A 23,103-nucleotide genomic window follows, 5' to 3' on the forward strand; every position below is an offset into this window, starting at 1 on the left:
TGTGCTCTTGAAGAACAATTCAGACCTAGAAAAAACATATTTCTGGAGAGCTATTTGTTTTTCTCGCAAACTCAGGGTGCAAATGAGAAGTAAATTCAGATGTATCCACTCTACATGACCTTGTCAAGGACTGTGAATTTGCACATTGACCAACAGCTTATTCTGTGACCTAATAGTATGTTGCAGCAACAGCAAGAAACTTCAAGAGAGACTCTTGCTAGAAAAGGACTTCACTCTGGAACAAGCCATTACCCTGGCTCGTATGGCAGTGCAATCTGCTGAATATGCCCAGATACTATCTAGTAGTAATAGGGGAGATAGGAGCCAATTGAAAAACAAAAAACTACAGTGTCGAAATACCAATGTGCTAGACTAAGTGATGCTAGCCTGAGAATGGATGTAACAGGAACGAATAAACAAATACATAATGCAAAATGTTGAGTGTGAGAAGGAAGTATTCATGTTTTGCATGTGAGGCCATGGAGCACATGACCAATAATACCTGCTGCCGAGCAGGATTGGTCATGTGTCATAAAGTCAAAGAGAGGGGTCTATCAGGTACTTAGATGAAGAAATGTATCTAGTAAGAGAGGCGATGATTGATCTACTGATCACTACTGTGGAAGATGAAGATGTGGACATCCAATGGTGTGATGTCAGTATGAATGACAGAAAGTTACAAATGAAGGCTAATTCAGGATGCAATGGACTTTAAGAGGAGCAGAAACATACCTCATACTGGGATGGGGACCTTTCAAGTCCAGACATACACCGAAAGTCATATAGTGGCATCCACATAGATATCTTGGGATTCTGCATGGTGGACTTGGATTTCGTGGCAAGGGGGTGCATGGCAGGCTATATGTAGCAAGGAAATTAGCCCCTCTCTTGGGCTGACATTACTAGAAGGAACTGAACAGCAGGCTTGATCTAAATGCATCGGAATCAGTTATGCAAGTTGACAGCAATGCATGCAACATGTCTCCTGAAGTATTCAGCTCCACTCCGTGTTGCCTCTAAGGCTTTAAGCACAGACTGGTTCTAAAGTGAGGTGCCAGTCTGGTTGCAGACCACATTCCACCTAACACCCTCATGCTAAGATACCAATTGAGTAAGGAAATAGAGTCAGCAGAATGGGTCTTGCCAGTAGTGATTGCCTGTAATTCTGACAGCACTGTACGAATGTGTGTTGACCTTCAATCCACAGGTTACAGGAAATGCTGTCCCTCTTAAATGGAGCAAACTATTTCTCCACTCTAGATTTGGCTAGTGCCTATCATCAAATCAAACTTCATAAAGACTCCAAACACCTTGCATCTTTTATCATGCCATTTGGCACATTTAGATTTAAGCGGATGCCATTTAGACTTGTGTCAGCAACAGTAGTACGTCAGAGATTCATGGAGAGATTCTTTGAAAACAATCCTAATGTGAAGTGTTTCTAGAATTACATATTTATTTTAGCAAGAGACATCACTCAACATGACATTTGTCTAAAACAGGTATTAAATACACTAAAAGATGTGGATCTTATGATAAAAGGTGTGAAATGCAAATTCAGGGTAACAGAGGTCAGTATAAGTGACTAATGCATTTGCCCAAAACAAAGCCTAGTCAGCACAGTGAAGGATGCACCAGCCACACAAAACAAAGACTCTCTACACATGCTCTTTGGACCTAGAAAGTATGAATCAAAGTTCATTTGGAATTTTGCAACCAAGTGAACGCTGCTACAAAAGCTGCCAAAGTAAGTCATGTCATGAACTTCGAATGGACGGCTGTGCACAAGAGAGCATTTCTAGCAGATCAAGGAGCACATCACCCAAGTTCCTATGCCACATATGTTCAATACCTACAATCACACTCTACTCACCACAGATGCCAGTAATGTGTGGCTAGGGACAGCTCTTACCCAGGTATACAAGGGTCAAGAAGCAAGTGTACCTTTTACTTCCTACTCTCTAGAGGGTGTCATTGCGTACTACTAAACAGTTGGGAGGCAGACAATTCCATTTTAGTGGACCATGGAAAACTTCAATTTAGTTTTCTTAAATGATCTTAGTGTTATTTATTTACATTGCCTAAGACAAGCAAGCCCGTGTGCATCAGAGTGCTCACAACACACAACATATAAACACACATTAATTCAAAAACTACACAAGCCTAATCAGAGACAAAGATCATAGTGCATACTGAATGCTTATGCATATAGGTTAATATTCAGGAGATATTTGAACAAAGCTCGCGATCTACAGCCCCTCAGATCTGGTAGAAGAGCATTCCAAAATGTAGGAGCTGCTGTAAAGAAGCTCCCTTGCTCACAGCATCCAATTTTGCTTGGGGGACAAACAGAAGGTTTGTAAAATTCGATATTAAGGCCCTTCAAACTGGCAGCCACGAGATGCTTTTTGAGAGGTATCTTGGGCTAATACCAAAAAGGCATTTATGCGTTAATGTCAAAACTCGAAACATAATATGGGCTTCCACTGGTAACAAGTGCAGTCACCTCCTGGTTTCGGATACATGTTCCCTCCTAACTAGCCCTTCAATTATGTGAACTGGGTTGTTCTGAATCATTTGCAGCTTTGATATCTCGCCCTTGTTAATACTTTGAAGTAGACTACTGAAATATTCCAGTTTAGCACCAATTATTGCTCTGGTTATCACAGTGCAGCTCCTGGGAGGTAGGAAATGTTGCAGCAGTTTCAGATAGTAGGTGATGTGGAGACTACATTGTTCACCTGCACTTTTTATGTTAAGCTCAGAGTCAAGGATAACGCCCAAGGTTTTTACTTTTTTAAGCACTGAAATGGTGCACCCAGCCATGGTAAAGCTTTCATATTCAGCACTATGTTTAGTTAATCTGTTGGCTGTTCCTGCTAGCATCTGCTCGGATTTTGAGTCATTCAGGGCCATACCATTGTAATCATACAATTCTGAATAAGGGAGTAAACTTTGTTGATGATTTCTGTGTCCTTCTCATAGTCTCCCAAAATGAGGGTCAGGCACTGTGTGTCGTCAGTGTAGTTGGTGTAAATTATTCTCCTCTTATTCAGCCGTTCGAACAATGACATGGTGAAAATATACAGTGTGAGCGATAAACAGGTTCCCTGCGCAACACCATAGAGTAGTTTGACCACATCAGCTACTGCGGTACTACTGAATACCCCAGCTAAATGGTTGGATAGAAAGGACTCTACCCAATTTGCTGCTGACTGCATGAAGTCAGCCCAGCGTACTAACCTTTCAACCAGAATAGTATGTTCGACCAGATCGAATACAGCTGATAGGTCCAGTAACATTAACAACACAATACTGCACTGATCCATTGTTTGTATTATATTTGCTCTCAAATCTAACAATGTTGTCTCTGTCCTGTGCGCCTGTCTGAAATCAGATTACCACATGCCCAAGATGTTACTGGTCATTTGATGTTCCTGAATCTGCAAATAGGCAGCCTGATGTAGGATTTTTAACAGAAATGGCACATTAGTAATAAGGTGATATAGTTAGTCGCAATACTGGGGTCCAGAAATGGCTTTTTTACCAGGGGAGAAATCCAGGCCTGTTTTATCATTAATGGCATCTGCCCCACCGCAAAGGAGCTGTTAACAAACTTGGTGATGATTGGTATCAGGGCTGGCGTGCATGCTTTCACCACGATAGCAGGGAAATGATCATCTTTGTAAGTCATTGGTTTAAGCTGTGATACAATGCTAGCTATCTCAGTTTCTGACACTCGCCTGAATCCAAATGTTCTCAGTGAGTTGCCTGAAAAGAGACCTTTACTGACTTCAGATGGTGGCTTGCAGCCTTGGGAGTCAGTGCCAGATAACAACTTCAGTTTGTCTCTGGTGTTTTCCCTGATCGTATGCATCTTGCTAATCATAACATCTTGAATAGCCACACACCAGGATCTTTAGTTAGTTTCTCCTCTGCTGGAGCTGGATTCACCAACTCGCTTGTGATTTTAAAAAGTATTTTTGCTTTTCTTATTTCTTCTTTTGGGGCATCAGCATCACCATCAAAATGGATCAAAAATCTTGTGTCCATGCCTTACCTGTAGGGAGCATTTCTACTTCAACCCGAATATATAGGTGGCTGTTGGCCATTTATGAATATACCTTCAAAATAAACTATACCTTTGGTCATATAATGGTTGTGGTGGATGGCCAGTCATGCCTTCACCTCATGGCAGACATCAACACTGTATAAGATGACTTGTGGGTCACTGTCGCACAGATAGCTCTAGTGGCAATTCCTGATCTGTCCACGTGGCAACGAAGAGCACCCATAACACATCACAGAGTGTGCACAGGGCCTTCCTCAGCCCTCCTCTCCACAGTCCTTCACCTTACGCAAGCCAACCCATCACAAAGTCTTTACATTGGACTGGTAGAAGGTGCATGAAATGAGGTGGTCTCAATGCGTCCTCTTCAAAGATATCAGCGTAGAAGCACATGTGTTCGCCTCCATCTCTGTTTGGTCTCCTGAGTGCAGTCCTTGTGACTGCCCTTGTGATTGTGCCGACTGTGAATGTGATGATTGTAAGTGGTCATCTTGAGAGCCGCCTCCACATGAGCAACTGTCTGGCTCTGTGTAAGTAGATTGTCGTAATCACCTACCTATTCTGAAACTGCAATAGGTAGACCAATGTTTTTTTCTGCTTCATGGGACCTTTACAAGTTGACGTTGACTCCACTTCCTGCCATCCTCCAGAATTACCACAGTGCCCAGAAATGTGCACATTTTCTTGTTCGTGGAAAGGTGGGAAGCTGCGCTATCCTGGGATTATTTGTTCAACCCCAGTCCAAAACCTTGAGGGCCTCAGGCTGCACACACCTCTGCTCTTATTCAAACCAGCATTTGCATCTTGCTTTGCAGAACTCTGCTCTCCTTTCTCCTGATAGGTTCCATTCTATCATTCCTCATTCTGCTCAACCTCTCCTCTGCCTTCAATATGGTGAACCCCAACACCCTCATTGCATATTTCTGTGATACCTTGGGCATTACTGATCAGGCCCTGGCTTCTCTCTGACCACCCATCCCAGGTGGAATTGGGGTCCTTTCTCTCCCCTATCACTCTCTCTATGTGTAGTGTCCCAAAGGGATCTAACCTATCCCCTTGGTTTTTCAATGGCTACATGGTCCCGCTGGCCCGTATGATAGCCACCTTCACCTCCAAGTTTGTGTTACGCGGATGACACGCAGTGCTCCTTCAGGCTACACTCGGCCTCTTCCTCACTCATACCTGACTGCCTGTCCGCAATTCAGTCGTGGTGTGCTGTTAACGGCCTCTGTCTCAATGCAAATAAGACAGAGATTGTGCTCATCGGGATCCCTCCTCCCGCCTTCCCTCTTTCTCTCTGGCCAGCTTCCCATGGCCCTGCGCCTCCACCTACCAATGAGGCAAGAAATCTGGGGGTCATCTTTGACTCCACTCTCTCATTCTTGTCTCACATTGCATAAATCTCTAAAATGTCCCACTACCAACTGCACCTTTTAAGAGGTATTCTATGCCCACAGGCTCCCCATCACCAAAGCCCTGGTCCTCTCTAGGCTAGACTATTGCAACAGCCTCTTTCTCAACCTTCCCTATTTCACCCTGTGACCTCTTCAACTCAGAACAGAACCGAGAGACTTATCCTTGGCCTCACGCCCAGGGAACTGCATCTCTAAGGTGCTGAAATCCCTTCACTGGCTCCCCGTGGCTGCAATGATTAAGTTCAAGACCCTTTACATTGCAATACTCTCCTTCCCGAGCCACTGTCCACAAGGCTTTCTGGCACCTCGGCCCACTCTATCTGCAATGCTCTCTTCCTAAATACTCTCCTTCCTGAGCCCTCCGCTCGTCTTCCTCCAATTCTCTGCGGGTGCTTCTCCAAGCAGAGTCTTGGGGGACATTGTTATCCTCTGCAGGAGCCCCCCTCTGGAACAGCCTCCCTGCCTCTCTCTGTCTTCAGCCGGATTGATTTAAATTCAAGAAACTCCTCAAGACATCACCTCCTCCTTCTCTCTCCCTTTTCCCTGCTAACCACTGCTTTCTGCTTTGTCACTCTCTCTCCCCTACTTCTGCTCAGTTTCTCTGACTGGCTGCCTGGTGTACCTTCAGAGTCTCACAGGTCCCAAGATCTCCTCGCCAGTCTCCTGCACTTGCCCCTGGGCCTTGCACTTGCCACAGAACTACTGCACTTAGGTTATTACCCATGTGGTATCTCCCTGCACTTAACCCATGTTCTGACAGGACTGGGCGCACTTGGTCCCTATTTCCCCCTACCCCCGCACACTTCGTTTTCTGTGACCTGCATGCTCTGCATGTACATTGCCTAGTAAGATTGCTCTATCTTGTCTTCCTTATGTCTTCCCCCATGCATGGTTGTGCTTTAAAACACTTGTGTATAAGCGCATAATAAATAAACAAAATCAATTACTCACGGGGCCTGATGCCACTAACCACTCAGGGGCAAGTTCACACATCTGAATTCTTCCTCTCAGAGCCACAAATGGTGCGATGCCAGTACTTGAATGAGTAGTTTGATATGCCCAAATCACATCTTTGAGTAATACTTGCACATTCAGGTTTGAACTGCAGGCTAGTTGAAGGATTTCTTTTATCGCCCTAATAAATGTTTTTGTCGTGCCATTTTGCTATGTGCAAAACAACGATGTAGTCGCATGGCTTTTCCTCAAAATATTTGCATCTACGATAGACCCAAACTGAAGTTCAATGTCCAATAAAGGGGTAGGGTGTACCGCTTTTCCTCCAATAGATTGTATAAGGCCAGACCTGTGATAATTTGCAGATGCCTTTTTAGGAGAATTCTTCAAGATCTCTTCCGAATGAAATCAAGAGGTTGACTCCTGCCTGATTCGGACAAACAATTGCCTCAGCAAAATAGTTTGACAAATGGTTTTCTATCTTGTCCACCAAGAAAGAAACTGCTGACTATGCCTGCATCTAACATTCCATGCCAATACTATGCTTTCCGAGTCACATGTGGAAAACTAAGGGGTCATTTATTTCATTTTATTATTTTTTTATACCCGAGTTCAGTTTCTAAGCACAAATCCGAGAATCGAACCTTTGTTGCTCTGGGTGGTATTGCTTCCAAGACCCGCACGTTGCCCTTGTGCTATCGGTTTGTTCGCATGGTTTCGGTGCATGGTCTTCTTTAACATATTGAAAATGCCAGAAAAAGCAATTATCGACCTTTCCATTTTTTGGTGCAAAATAAGGAGAGAAGTGAAAAACGTGTTCACATATAAGTATTTAAAGTCATGAGGCTGTAGGGGAAGATCATGCTTCCTGAGCAGATAGAGAAACGTAAGATAGAATGTTTTCTTTCAGTTGAAGAATTTATAGTCAGGTAGAAATCCCGAGCCAGACGCTGGGGCAATTGTGTGGCTTTGCCAGACTCCTATTATGCTACTTGTATGCTTGTCCCCCGCCCTGTGGATATTCACTGCTGCCTCCTGTTTTGTGAACCCTACGTTCAAAAGATTAGGTAGCTCTTAAATTGTCTCAAATGCCAACCAAATGCAACTGTGGCAGGTTCTGTTGCTGGAATACGGAGGAACAGTGTAGAATAATAACCATGTAAATGAGTTTGTGTTGTTGTGCAGACAAATTGTTGATATATTGCTCATTTTGGGCCTAATACACGGAGCGTTTTCCAATGGGGTTTTGCCATTATAAAACTCTCCTGTGAAATAGGCCCCATATGTAGAAGCCTTTTACTACAGCACCAAGAACAACAATAGTGTAGCAAATGTTATGAAAGCATGGTGCGTTGGTTCAGAGCGATGCTTTTTCTGTATAATGTTTTTCAATTATTTGAAATGTTAGGTAGCTAGTGCTCTATTTAAAAGCTATCCATCAAGTATTAAATGTATGCAAGCATTTTAAACTTAATTGTTTTTATTTGATCTGTTTTTGGTATTTTTTAGATTTGTATTTGGTAACAGTTTTTCTGTCTTTATTTTTACTAGTAGATGTGTAGCGTGTATTACGTTCTACTGTTCTCTCTTTTTTCTCCCCATGGATCCTGTTCCTCTCTTTTTGATGTGTGTCTTTAAGCTTTCAGCCAGATAAAGATAGCTTGAATTCACTTGACCAAACCAAATCTAAAATTACCAACTAACGCAAAATAGCAGCAAATGTCAAAATAAGAATTAAGTCCAAAGTAAAAACCACTGTCAAAATGTCAACCAATTCCAAAGTACCCGACACTGCCACAATAATGGCCAATTGCGACAAGGCCAGCCAGACTGTAAATAGCATGCAGCTCCAAAATACAACCTCGACTTACCAACCAGTCCTCAGATACTAAGAACAAAACATCGACCACTTTTAAAATATACAATTCCAAAATTCCATCAAATAAAAAAGTTCAAAATACCAAAGCTCTAAACACAAATCAATTCGAAAACATCAAAAAATGTAAAAATATCAATCATTTCTAAAAGACCTGCCAATTCCAAAAGACCACATGGTACATAGATGAACAATTCCAGAATATGTATTAATGTGAATTTAGCAACCAACTGCACATTTCCAACCAACGATGAAACACCAGCCAATTCGAAGTTACCAACCACTTTAAAGATTTCAATGAGATATACACACCCCAAACAGTTCCAAATCACTAACTTGTTTCAAAATGTGTCACAATTCCAAAATAACAACACATTGCGCACGTTTCAATGATTGTGTTGGTACATTCGGACTGGCTATTGCAAGTTAAATGCATTGGTCCATTAAAAAAGGGGTCACTTGCTGATAGTGAGACTTAAATAAGCATAGTGTATATTTTGCCCATGGATAACATTACATACAAACAGTTGGTTAGCCTGGATGCAGTGAAAGAGAAAAGAACGAGAAAGGCAATTACCCTGTCTCTTGACTTCGAAATTTAAGGACGGTGTAACTTCACAGGTCATTGTGACATTCTAAGAAATAGGTTCAATAGTAACCCATATTATGAGGAAAAGTTCCTAATGCCCAAAGGAGGCACAAAAGGTGTTAAGCCCAGATGCTGAACCCCAATTTCACCAAACCACAATATAAAGAAATAAAGTAGAAAAAATATATGTTCTATTTTTAATAAACAAAGTTTAAAAGAAATTGAAAGAATCTATTGAGGTCATTTCAAACAACACATTACATAAAAACATATTTAACAATGTTCAAGTGGGGTTAGTACATGCATGTGTGTATTCTGCATGATATGAATCTTTTCACAAAAAAGGAATGACGCAGAGCAATACTGTTCAACAGATGACAGACACTCTGTCATAGAGAAGCTTTTTGGAAGTTTTAAGCTATAGTGATGGTCAACATATGTTTTGGCTAATGGCAAAATGGAAGATCAGACAGTATCACCACAAGTCTGTCTTTGCTGTTGTAGCCATCTTCAGGACAGGAGAAACAATAAAGATGTAAGGAACTTGCATTGAATACTTGTAAGATGTTCGTAGCTATTACGATTTTCAACCTACTTAATAATTTTAAAATGACGAATCCGAGGCTAGATCATGGAATGTAGATTTCCTCCCTTTAAAGATACAACTGGTCTGTTCCAAATTTTCCGACTTTTTTGAAAGTTCAAAATTCTTTGAGAGATGAATTTACCTCTACATAGATTTGAATCAAACTTCTTCATTTACTGGGAAGACGTCAGGATATTATTAGACATTCACAACTTCAAAATGTCTTTTCTAGAGTCAAACAATGGGACGAGACGTGGACTCCTTGTATAATATTTGGTCCCGATTGATGTCTTATGGAGAGGGTTGTGTCTCCTTCATTGCTGCAATTTAGGCGAAAAAGCCGTAGCAGGGAAAGTTCTTGAGTGCTAGTATTATTTCCCTTTATTATTCTTGTAAAGGTGAAATGGACCGCCCCTATAGATTCTGTGGTTTCTTAGATTTTTGTCTTTGTTGTAAAGCGAAGGGGCCGGGCGTGGTGAGCCACAGAGATTTCTGGAGACCATCAAACACCAGTGTCCCGGACCTTCAGCTTTATCATTATCTGTCTGAATCTTTTAGCCTGAGTAAACCGGGCTTTACACGTCTATCAGTTAACAGTGTCTTTATGTTAGTATTTCTTCCCGACATGACCGGAAGTTGCAAGGCGGGGCATGCAGGGTGTCTGGGAGGGGTACCTGAGAGTGGAGGATACAATGTCACTGGCTATCAAGCCAGGTCTTAAGTAGCTTCAGTGATGTAACTGAATTGATGAAAGGGGGCACAGGGGTGAGGAGGCAGTAAAGAGAAGGGGTTGGAATGGGAGGCAGCCCAGCGATTAAGAGGACAGAAACTTTGTTGAGAGTTGAAGAGTGTAGAGCCTGAGTGGGAGTGTTGGGAGAGATAATCCGATAGGTAGTGGATGGGGCAGGTCATGGACAGATTTAGGAAGTCAACTAATACAGAAGAACTGATTTTGCACCGAGTTCCATGAACGAGATTATGATAGGCTGATGGGGAGAGCATTCAGTTAAACTCTGCATGGTGCCTGTGGAAAAGTTGAGTACTTTTTTTAGGTGACGACAAAACGGGTAGAGGGGGGGAGGCCAAATGAAACCTGAGTAGTAGTCAAGTTTAATTTGGATGAGGGTAGCAATTAGAGTTTTTCAGAGCGGTGGTCGGGTCAGGTGTGGGAAGGTGTTGCTGATCTTTAGAATGTTGATCGTGGTCGCAGTGGTGGTGGAAATGTTGATGTGATTTAGCTTAAGTCTTCTGTCAAAGAGGACTCCAAGCCTACAAGCCATGGATGTGGGAGTGAGGAGGTCTGGAGGAAAAGAAATCAGGTGTGTGAGAGTGGGGTTGTCATTGGAGACCAGGAGGAAGATGACATCCTACTTATCAACAGTGCCAACATACTGACAGCAGCCAAAATACTTATATATGTCAACAAGCCCAATGTACTAACCAATTCCAAAATAAAATACCAAACAATGGAAATATGACACCAAGTGCAAGTACCAACCAGCTACAAAATACCAAATAGGTTGTCCAGTGCCAATCATTTTCAAAATGCCAACCAATGTCAAAATGCCTGCAATAACTAAATGTCAAACAATAGCAAGTTAACAACCATTTCCAAAAGGTAAAGTAAGGTAAGTGGTCTTGTATAACACCCCTCCGACAATAACATTGGTCTTGCTGCGCATCTAAAAAACGCCCTACATCAGAATTCCAATACGTTGTAATGTAAAGTTCTGAACTAAAAAGTAAATCAATGCCGAACTGCCTGCCAAGCGATGCTAAATAGCCAACCAATTCCCAAATGCCTTCGCTCGTGCTTTTGTGTGATTCTCGTCAGTTTATGAAATGTTATGAATTCTAAAGCCAGATTGTCACTGTTAAAGAAGCAATAGGTGCCTACACCCTTCCCCAATGGCAAAGAAGCAACAATTCTGTGTCTGTTCTAGCATACTAACATGCTGCTAATGATGTTGCGGCAGGATATCCCTTCAACTACGTTAGTTGTTAGTCACTGCTTGCCCGCTGCGTTTTGCCAACATGCTGTAGGTCCCTAAAGACAATCTCTGAATAGGAGAAGATGGGGTTCTGTACCATAGGGTCTATCTTTATGAAGTACCCACCATGTTGTTCCATTAAATCCTGCCTTGTGTGTGTGCATGTCTGAGATTTGTAAGCAATGGAGCACTGTACATAGTAGGTGTACCCAGGGGATTACATGTAAAGATGTATGTATTATATTTATTTCTAATGTGCAATAGCCCGCAGGTCTCAAGGCGCAACAAACACAGGACTTACAAGGACAGGACGAGACAAACGAGGGCAAAACAAATTAACCAAACAACGTTTTCAGTTTCCTTCTAAAAGTAGGTAGTGTTTCTTCCTTGTGAAGACTTTCTGGAAGAGCGTTCCAAGCCATAGCGGCCTTGACTGGGAAAGAGATGCCCTTTCCTCTTCTTGGTCTCCTCACCCGAGGGACTGTGAGTAGGTTCACTGAACTAGAATGTAATGTTCTGCTTGGTGTATGCCTAATTAACATTTGTGTAAGGTATTTAGGTGCCTTACCAAACAGGAATTTATGAGTCAATGCGAGGATCTTGAAAAGGATGCTCTCTGCGACAGGCAGCCAGTGAAGCTCCCTTCTGTAACTGGATGCATGCTTTTTCCTGGGGATGTTACAGGTTACTCTTACTGCATGCTTTTGAACAATCTGGAGTCTGTGTGTATTCTCCTTACTAGACCACGGAAGAAGAGTATTGCAATAGTCCAGACATAGCGATTGCTCGTACCAGGACAGTTTTTGCGGGAAACCAGTGGATTTGTTTGCCGTAGTATTTTTAGATGGTATTGGGTATTTATGACTATGTTGCTTACGTGAGCATGAGCACTCATAGATACCTCTAATACTCTACACAAGGTTTTGACTTTGTTCACCACTGGGATAGGATTGCTATCAATCAGGAACTCGGAGTATGCTTGACTCTGTTTATTTATTGCCTGATTTGTACCAAAAATCATGAGTTCCGTTTTTGAACCATTGAGACACATCCAGTTTTTAACCATCCATTCATGGATGGATGAATAGTTGGAGGCTGGGTTTGCTAAATCGGTATCATAGTCCCCACTCAGGTCCATTAACAACTGAAAGTTGTCTGCATAGTTGGTAAACAGCAGACCCCTAGCTTCGAGTTGGCCGCATAATGGCTTTATATATAGCTGGAAAAGGGATGGTGAAATGCATGAGGACGGGGCGGCAGAGGAATTGGAATATAGAGGAGGAGAGGGAGGCCCTTGCTTCAGAGAAGGATAAATAGGGTTGAGTGGAGCCATAGCCCATTGGTGCGGGGTAGTTTGAAGAGTATGGTCTGCTGATCCTCAGGTCCCTTCTGAAATGTAGTCTTGGGGAAGGCACTAGAAGGCAATTTGCTGTTATGAATGGCTCTTCTGCATTTGCTAACCCTACTGGCATGCCCCCAGGAGAGCCTACAGTGGTCATGTCATTGCCGATGCTCCCCTCCCTTAATGAAGTAGAATGTCCTCACACCATCCTGACGGCTAAAAAAGGCAGCGCTGTCCTGGCTCTTTACTGGCTGCGTGTGCAGCACTGTGCCATTATAGGCTTATGGGACGCTCTGTTCGATATAAAGTTACAAAGCAATTATGAAAACACAGGTGTTTGCCCTTCAGCCTAGTTAAATCGCAGATTGGAGCGTGCATTGGTGAGTGCGCGCACACTTGCGTGGACCACCACCCTGAAAACTCCCTTGCTATTGACAGGGGTATTTCAATGTATTGCACAAGTAAGGATGGAAACACGAGAGCACGTAAGGTCGATTATTTGTATAACATGTTCATGAGAGACAAAGAGCTAATTGCACAACTGCGGTATTATGAACGGGATGACTTTATTAATTCCCATGCTGTCAATCAAACGTGAAAGGGTACGCGCTCTGGTCTACCTTTACACAAGTATTCGTTTCTAAAGTTCACGCAAATTTGAGTGAATCGTATGTTCTTGGTATTGCCCGTAGAGGCAGCTGTAGGCTTGCTAGCATGTCTACTCTGGCATTAAACGTGTCGGAATGCGTGCGGAACTACGCAGCACTGAGTGGAAGGTGAGTGGACATTGATTGCCAAGTTGGCTGAAAAACTCAATAACATTCTTCGTCCCAGTCCATTATCAACAGAAATGAACCCCAGAGCAGGTGTCTTGCAAACGTGAGGTCCAGCCCGTGCTGCTGTGCTTTCATTGCCCACAGGCCCTTCATGTCTTTCACTGCTCAGGACATTGTGACAAATAGCTACTAAGAGGCACCCAGACCAGACAACGAAGCCGCCTCTGCTCTCGGAGCCTGTCCCTGCCGCCACGATAAGGACGAGCGAGACCAAGCAAAAGGCCGCCTAGAGCGACGCGTGTGGCTTTGAAAAGATGAAAGCGCGCCAACCACCGAGAACAAGAAAGGGGGCCTGCTAGGGGCGAATCCATTCCGTGGGACCTGCACATAGCGACCTATGTGATCCCAGAGCGCTCAGGGGATGGATTTGCATGGCAGAGTCAAAGGTCCAGACTCTCCAAGAAGAGCCGAATTGGGTGATCTGGGGATTGAGGTCTATGTGAAATAACCAACTAATGCATATTCTCATTCTCTGTCTCTGTCTCTGTCTCTGTCTCTCTGTCTCTCTCTGTCTCTCTCTCTCTCTCTCTCTCTCTCTATGTATATATAGACTTTTTTTAACATTGGTAATCTGTGGGTTTTTTTTTAGATTTTTCCTATGATGGCATGTGTGTTCTATGTGTTGTCTTTCATGTATGTATGTATGTTATGTTTGTTAACTGGTTGTTATACACAATGTCGAACAAAGCGATTGTTGACTGCTATATATTTATATAGTCCTACTGGCCCTTTCGCAAGGCCCTAAAAACTTGGCTCTTTGCCTAACAACACTGTCGAGACTATTCATCTGAACTGTACGCATGGGGGGCGGGGAGGTGGTAGACTTCCTCCCCCCACCCCCATAGAAAGCTTATAGTTTAACTATTTGTAACAACAGTGCCCTGATGCCCCCGGGACTACGGCGCTTTAGAAATGTAATAAACATATATATATATATACACATATTGTTTGTACATACATATAAATCAACACACGGCTACATAGATAGTTGGATATATAGATGCATACAGAGATAGAAATATAGAGATGCGCATTTATAAATATAAAACGTTATGTAAAAAAAAAACTGCAGTAAAAAAACTGCAGTAAACAGTCTGACAATAAAATGATGTTATTGCCCAGGTGGGAATTCCCTGACGCCTAGCACAGAAGTTCCAAAAGAGAGCACTGGGGCTGCCCATTCCTTGGCCATTGTCAAGGTCGCTTTCTAATCACCTCTTAACCCTTTCACGTCCGGCACAGCAATGATGAAGAACCTAGCGCTGCGTGGTCTGGCTGGACCCTCTGTAGAGGGGGCTGCTGAGTGTCACAGGGGGTTCCATCTGGGCCCACTGAGCTGTGTGTGAAGTCAGGCAGACCCGCAGTCACGCGTCATGGGAAACAGAACACCCACGCCACACACTCCTCCGCGTCTGCCGTGCAAGGAAAGTTAAACTTGGCAGAACTTTCTTCAAAATCCTGCACTCGGTCCCGGTCCTTTAAAATAGCGCACCGCCCGCGACTTCTGGGAGCTACATCAGTGTAGAAGGGAGAGGGGGGGGCGAATATTTCAGAAAATGCCTTGTAAACGTATAGCACTGGAAATAAGTTTCTATAATCACAGCCACAAGCAGGGGAAATGCCCATTATGCATACGTGGCTCACAACCACGGCAAAATACCAAGTAGGCATACGTGCCCCAGCTGTCTGTCATGTGCATTTTTCATTTTTTTCAAACATTCAATATGTCTGCATTTCAGTTTGGGTCTGTCTGCCGCCAAACCCCGGCGCGGTGCGATTGTATGGCTGAAGTTGCCAGTTGACCAGCGCACATGACTCAACCTATAGCTGGGGGCGGGGTGGGGGGGCAGCTGGCCTCTCCAGACATCTTATTTCACGAGGAATTCGCGTCCATCCCTCTGCCTGTCGACATCCGTGGCCCTCCCCTCACCTCCAGTAGGCGACAGCCGATATCCATTACACAAAATCAGCAGTAAACTGCAATCAATTCTGACCCGGCACCCTACACGAGCCGGGGTCATGAAGAACGCCCGGGGTCACTGGCCGGCAGTCACAGTGTACATGCCGATTCCTCGAGCTAAGCAATATTTTGGATCCCATGCCCTCAGCAGATGGCCATCCGCGTTCTGCCATTTTAGTGAAGTTGGTATGCAGATTACTATTTTCTCATGAGATCTTTCTTTCTTTGTTTGACTAAGCACAGGTGTGTCTGCTTCTCGTTTCCCGCAAGCATATATATGGGCTGAAATGCAGCGATCAATTGACGTATTTCTGTTCAGCTCACACAGTGCGTGATACGAGCGACGGTCTAGTGATTTGCACAAAGTGCTTGAATTCGAATCCCGGCAACCTCACTTTGGCACACTGTGTGCTCTTGGCCGCACCAAGTTCTCATTCAGCCCCTGTATTAACTCATGTGTCTAAAGAGTGAGCACCCATAAGCTGATCAATGCCTGGAATTAAGTGGTATATGAAAATTGGGCCTCCCCTCTGGCCTGACTTTACACATGTGCGCCTCTGGGAGACAACCTAACAAAACATGTGGTGCCGAGAACATGGAGTCGGGATTGTGTGCCCGTGCATGCCTTGCTGCACCCTCCTTGCCTGCACGCTTGCTTTGTTGCTTTCGCCATTGCTTATAGAACACCTTTCAAAGTCTGAAAATGGCTTTTTTCAGCACCATATTTATTTAGCATTTGTAAACCGTGCCTAACCCTTAGATATCTGGGAGCTGGACATACATTTACAGACATATTTACAGTTGCATAGAAATGAGACAGCAAATAATATAATTTACAATATACAAGATTTACAGTTATAATTTAAAGGTATTTATTTGCATCTTACAGAAATAAATGAATGCCAATTGCTGCGTTTCCCCACTTAGTGTATTATTCACCTATGGGCACACTTTGCACAATGCTTAATGCTAGGCTGCAACTGGGCACCGACCACCTCGCGTTTTCAAAGGTTGATACCTGCTTCATTGTACATTCATGCATGCAATTGGGAGACAGAGCCAGCGGCCCTGATTTACACACATGTTTTCAATTTTTGTAAATCGGACCCTGAGTGTTTCAGCTGATGGGTGCGTTTCAATGAAACCCCTCCACCCTCTTAGGGGCCAGTGGCAAGGATCACTCGGGGAAAACACATTTCACAAGAGTCCATACCCTTGAGCTGAGTTGCCTGGGGGATATTACTCACAAGCTCAGTAAAACAATAGGAGAGCACCGTACAAGTGCCTGGCCTAGTGAAATGGACACGAGCGTCTATTGGCGAGATAGCTCACAGGTTAATCGCTTGCCGCTAGCCGCGACAAACCAGCGCTATCCGAGAAAGAAAGGCCAGCAAGGCGAGCCATCCCTTCATACTCCCAAGTCCACAATCTGAGTACAATTAACTGAGAGATATGAAAGCTAATATTATAGCGCTTAGATGCCCATTAACCCAGCAGAATGTACTATATAACGCGCTTATATTATTCGTCTTGCGTTAACACACACGCCCAAGCACACAACTCCTTTCGCCTGGGATATTGTTGGCAGCTAGTAAAGTAAAAAAATAAATTAAAAAAAAAAACAATGTAGACTTTGCCTAATGGAGAGAGTGTTCAGGGTAAATATGACATGCGTTTATTCTTACATCACAGCAGAATGTGAAGACCACGCGGTATGTTGCGAAACAAATCTCATGCCCACAGCAGCATGGGAACTAAGGGCCTGGTTCATGGAACTTTTTTAGCGCAGTGCAAAAGTACTCTCTGCCCTGCTCTGTGAACCAGGCTGTTTGTTGGCAGTGCAAAGTCGCTGAAAATTCCATGCATCAGGCCTTAGCGCCAGATGCTGACCGCCTTAAGGTTTAATGATACCACCTCGGCTGCGTCGGCACTAACATGACTTGGAAAATAGATCACGCTGTGGTAGGTGCCATCCTACATCAGGATTCCCGTCACATATTACAGGTCGGATTCACAGCGCGTTTTTCAATGGGATCTCCCCACTGAAATACGCTCTGTCAATCAGGCCCAAAATGTCTTCAATCATTTCATAGAAAAAGCAGTGAGTGCCCAGATGAATGAAGGCGTCCGCTCGCCCGCGTCGCTAAGGAAGCCCCTCTCCTCCCCAACTTGCAAGCAATGCGTATCTTTTGGAGCTGTGTTGAATACTGCATAGTGTAGGCCGGCACGCCACCTTCGCATGCCCTTATAACTGTCCTGCACAAGGAGCAACATTCACGCATTTGCGCAAGACATGAACAAAGCACGATTTTTTAAAGGAAAAACAAAAAAAGGAGAACGCAAGCAAATATTGAAGTAACTTGAGAAATAAAAGGCGCACTGATATTACTCGGAACTCAAGGCGGGACACGAGCAGCCGATAACGCTGGATTTGATTCCGTTTACCGCATTCACAGGAGTGTGTGCGCGCGGTGCGCTTTTTATCAACTCTAGTTAAGCACAGCTGGGCCTCTACGGCGCATGCACGGGGGGATGCACGCGAAAAGCGCCCCCACAGCATGTGTGTCGGGGCATAAGAACACGCCACTTTCCGCCGCATGCACAGAGGAGGGCCGGGGGAGGTCAGGGCCCCGGCCTCGTCTCCACGGTGGTGTCCGCGGGACGCTGGCCCTCTAGGGCCCCTCGGCTTGCCCAGGGGCCCCTCAGCAGCCTATCGCCGCTGCCATGCCCCGCGCTCTGAGGGATAGTGTATCTGCGATGCGCAGTCGGCTGCCCGCGAGCGGTGTGTGCCCAGGGCGGGGGCACCGCACCGCAGGACTGGCCGGCCCGAGAAGTGGCCTCGTGGCAGCATCGGCGCTTCTGACGGGGAAGAGAAACACGGGGCTAACGCAGCCCCTTTGCACGGGCGCGGCGTCAAGGCTGCAGGTGTTCTGTGCTCTGGTGATAACGCGCGCAGCCCAGCCCGTGGCGCGTGCGGGGGCACCGGCGCATGCCACCGCCGCCGCGGGTTATCGCTCCATGGCATCGCTTGGCGGGGCCCTGGGAGCGCGGCCCGTGCCTGGCGTTTGCTGATCGAGTCCATGAACTCTCTCTCTATGCCGCTTATCGCTGGAACTCCACGCCACACCACATGCACACAGTGTGCACGGACTGTCCGAGGCTTACCGCTGGAACTCCACGCCACACCACATGCACACAGTGTGCACTGACTGCCCGAGGCTTCCCGGCCAACGCACCCCGGGGCTCGTGCAGCCTGTCCGCAGACCCGCCTTTGCTAACCAGCAAGTGGGACTATTCGGAGACACTCTTCGCCCCTTCCCCCAGGGGGATGTAGGACTTCTGTGTAGGTCATGGGAAAACCCCTACTCCCAACCCCCTCGCCCACTTCATCATACCCACTGTGGATGTGGCTACCCAGCCGCACATATCCACAGCCGGTGCACCGCTGCTCAGCCCCTGTCAGTGCCCGAGCGGGCACCCACAGCCTGCCACCTCCAATTCAGTGGCGCCTATCAGCCTGACAATGGCCGTCAGCGTGACCCGGCAAGCGCAGGGTACACAGCAGCCGCCTAGGGCAGCGCAGTCGAGATTCCCTACACAGAGAAGCACCCCCAGATTGCCACCTCTGCTCCTGATGGAGGGGTCGCAACGGGTGGGAGGCTGCAGCCGGGCCGTGATCGGGGGAAGGGCAGTGCGAGGATCATTGACTCCAGGAGGAGCGGAGTGTTTATATTCCCCAAATATACCACTGCGCCAGGCTTTAAAGACAGAATGAGATATGCAAAGGTACCCACACTGTTCACAGGAGACCACCCTCACCCAAGGAGCCTGATCAATTATTCCGCGTTTTATTGGGTGCTACATTAACAAACCTCTCCTCCCTCAGAGGAAGGCCAGGTCCGCTTTAATATATATATATATATACACACGCATGCGATACTGTCCTGGATGCGCCTAGCGAGCGACAGGGGCAGCCGTACAAAACATCAATGTCACTCCCACGTACAATGCCAACCCCCCAGCAGAACATCTGTTTCCCCCCAGCAGAAAATCTGCCCTCCCCCCCCCGTCATGTTCGAGTTATATCCAGCACCCCTTTCGGGGTGTCCTCGCTCTGCGCTTCAGGGTTACGGCAGAAATAGGGTGAGTGGTATTGAGCAATAACGGGTAACAACACAGCCCCCTGCAGCCACCCGCCAACCGTGCAGAGAGGCGCCCAAGCATGCACACCACAGACGGCCAGGGGCACCCCCAGACTGGCACCTGCCATGGCATGCACTTATCTTCGGATCCATTTTTAGAAAGGTCAGCTGCAGCCGGGGTGCACAATGGAACCAAATTCCCACAGATTGCCCTCTTCAGCTGGGAGAGCTCTGGGACAACGTTTTCCACACAAGGGAACCCGACTGCGCCGGCCGGATAGGGCAGGGTGCCCTCCCACCAGGCATTCCGTATTCGGGACCGGTGGTATATCCGGCCGCAAGGATGAGCCTCCCACCTGTCCTTTCCCTGACCAGATGGTTACACTGAGCCCCGATGGACGGAGGAGGCTGGGACACCCTTAAAACCACAACACGCAGCCCTCCAGGGCAAGCTCCGGGCACACAGCAGGGCACGGGCATCACCAGTGTACGTGCTGGCAGTATCCGGGGCGTGCAGGTGGAGCGCCTTCAACCACACACACACACACCGTGCCCAGTCAGTAACCACAGCTCTCACCTTGGCTACCCGGGCTGGCGAGGGTCCGCAAGGCGCCTCCCACGGCCAGCAGCAGGACCCAGAGGGGGGCCGCCCGGGAGCTGCCCCGGGGGCCCCGCAGCAGAGCCCCGGCCGCTGCGCGCATCTCCAGCGCCGGCCACGGGCAGCGGCGGCAGCAGCTGTCGTCTCCACCTCCGCCGCTCCTGACGCGCCTCCAGGCACCGCGCGAGGCTCCCCGCCACCCCCGGCGGCGCCCTGAGCCGCTGCCTCCTCGGAGCCTTCCTGCGAGAGCCTCCGCGCGCGCCGTCCGTGTCAGCGCGGGGCTCTGTTCCTGCTCCTCCTCCCCACAGAGGCAGCAGCAGCAGCTCCGGCACCCGCGCTCCTGCGGGCGGGGGGTCCTCCTCCGCCGAACCCCCTGCGCGGTCCTTTCTCTGACAGAAAAGGATGAAGAAAGTAGCACGCGCCGCACTGTCCCAAAGTCCGAGGCGGCAGGGGATGGGGGGAGCCCCTCCAGAGGGCGCTCTGGGGTGACAGAAAGCGGCGGGGGCGGGGGGAGGAGGTAAGGGGGTGTCGAGCGGCGAAGAAGCCGTTATATCAGAAGGAAGGAAGACAAGGATGCAAAGGGAAAGCTTGTGAAGGCGAAAGAGTTGCCAGTGGGAGGGGGCTTAATTAGGAGGGGGTGCTCCACCAGACAGCACTGTGCGGCGAGGAGGATCCTGTGCACGGGCGCTCTTTCAGCAATCTGGTGCACCCCTCCCCCACGCACTGCGAAGCTGCTGGGGTACCGAGCGGGTGTGGGGTGCAGTGCCATGCAGGCCGGCGGGCTGGTTGCACGGGTCCGGTCTGCTGACCTCCAGACGCCGGGCTTGTGCTTTCACTGCGCGCGTGTGAGGAGTTCAGGGGACGACGGACGCATGACAGCTTCACGAGCTGAGGGGAAGAAGGCGGCAGCCCGTGGCGCAGCTTCCGACAGAAACACACCTGCGCGGCCAAGTGCACCGCCACCATCCAATCCCAGGCCAGGGGGGAGCAGAAGAGACTCGGTTAAGGTGCCCAATGTACCCCCCTTACCGCCTGCCCACTCCACAAGCCGAACCACAACCCCCCAGCCCCCCAGTTCAGCTCCTCTGTCAAAAAGATTGGATGTTCCCCCGTGATTGTAATGTTACAATATAGGACGGGACTAAAAACATAAAACCACCTGATACATTTGAGTCATTTGTGTGTAGACCGGTTCCCAGTTGCTCCGTATTAAATAACTATTACATAGGAAGTAGAAACCCAAGGAAGTCGGTCACTGCGAAACGCCGAAGCCCTGATTTACAATGAGGTTTTCCAACGTCGTAATCCCATTGAAAAATGTTTTGTAAATCAGGCCCCTGTCTATTTCAGAATGCAGGCCCTGATTGACGAAGGGGTTTTCAATGGGACTGGGCCATTGTAAAACGCATGTTTAAATCAGGTCCATACAATGTTTTTAAGTTATTCCGCCGCGCGATGTTTTTTTTTTCTTTGCAAACACAATGGGCATGCTTTCCGAGCGTGCACGTGCAGCCCGTGTGCAGCAGTCGCATAGCTACAGGTCTCGCATAGTAGCGGAAGCCAGTAGTGTAGTACCCCGAATTGCAGAATGTGACAGAGGTGCCAGCTCACCACTGCCTTATCGATATGATATGCACTTATGCATGCATGGCGGTAAAACGTGTTAAACGTGTAAACGTAAAGCAACATTGCAATGTCCTTTGTGAAGTAAAGCCGCGGGCATGTGGCAGTGGAGTATATGACGGAGAGCACAGCTATGTTTACGTTTTCCTCCCACTCCAATTCCCAAATGCCCGAAGCTACCACAGACGTGAGAGCAAACCAAACACAAGATACTATGTGGTTATATCTACTGCCACCTCCCTCCTACCCCCACCCCGCGCCAACCACACTGTGCTCTAGCACCTTGAAGCGTCTTTTGTGCTAGATGGAATTACCACTAAGATCACAAATCAAATAACTATACTGACCCAAGGAATCGGGCAAAATAGTACTTTATTCTCTTTTAATAAAGCAGGGAGACCTGGCAGACATTGGATTGATGTATGCATACTCCCATATAACCTTTATTATACAGAAGTTGTATACCTTATTCTGAATCATCTATGATGTCATCCTATGTGGCAAACAATAAAATGTTGGATCGAACCTCTGTTGCTCTGCGTCATCTTGCTTACAAGGCAAGCACATTGCCCCTGAGCTATCTTGCTGAGAGGGGGTTAAGGGAACATATATACTTCTAGAACATATCAGGAATAGTGCTTCTTAGCTGACACTTATCAGTAGGGCACGCCTTGAACTACCTCTAAATGCATGCAGTACTGATTATAGCAGACAAAATAGCATCGGATTGGTCAGCGCAACATTGTATAGCAGGTTTCACCATAGACCCAATGATAGGTTGGTATTCCCACCCAACCTTGGACATTTGGCTCCCTACAGCACGTTTGTGAAAAGAAACTTAGGTGCTTTGAATCATGTTAGACTACTCCTCTGTCACGGTTTATTACGCGGTCACATTTAACTCAGAGAGTTCCTTTCCCCCCCAATGAATGTGGCACACAATAAAGCACTATTAGTTTCTGTTAATGTTCAATTTGCATAAGGCCTCTAACCCGTCTTGCACTCTACCCAAACAAATACCCGGTGCCACAAGGGACTAGGAACCAGGAGTGTATTAAGAATATAGATTTATTAATTTATTTAAAGCAAATTTGACAAACAGACTAACATCAGCCACCAATG

At 46.6% G+C, this 23,103-nt stretch overlaps 1 protein-coding gene across 2 annotated transcripts in view; it reads right to left on the reverse strand.

Moving 5' to 3' along the window:
* EPHA5 (EPH receptor A5) overlaps positions 1–21,234 on the reverse strand; it is a 938,871-nt gene extending 917,637 nt beyond the window's left edge. For both annotated transcript variants that reach the window (XM_069630489.1, XM_069630488.1), the window contains exon 1: positions 20,338–21,234. In XM_069630489.1, the coding sequence (XP_069486590.1) occupies positions 20,338–20,461 (124 nt within the window). In that variant the 5' untranslated portion in view covers positions 20,462–21,234. The remainder of the gene's footprint in view (positions 1–20,337) is intronic.
* Positions 21,235–23,103: the final 1,869 nt, after the last annotated feature.

The sequence above is a fragment of the Ambystoma mexicanum genome, chromosome 6q (genome assembly GCF_040938575.1).
Source record: "Ambystoma mexicanum isolate Mex_15411 chromosome 6q, UKY_AmexF1_1, whole genome shotgun sequence".
NCBI lineage: Eukaryota > Metazoa > Chordata > Amphibia > Caudata > Ambystomatidae > Ambystoma > Ambystoma mexicanum.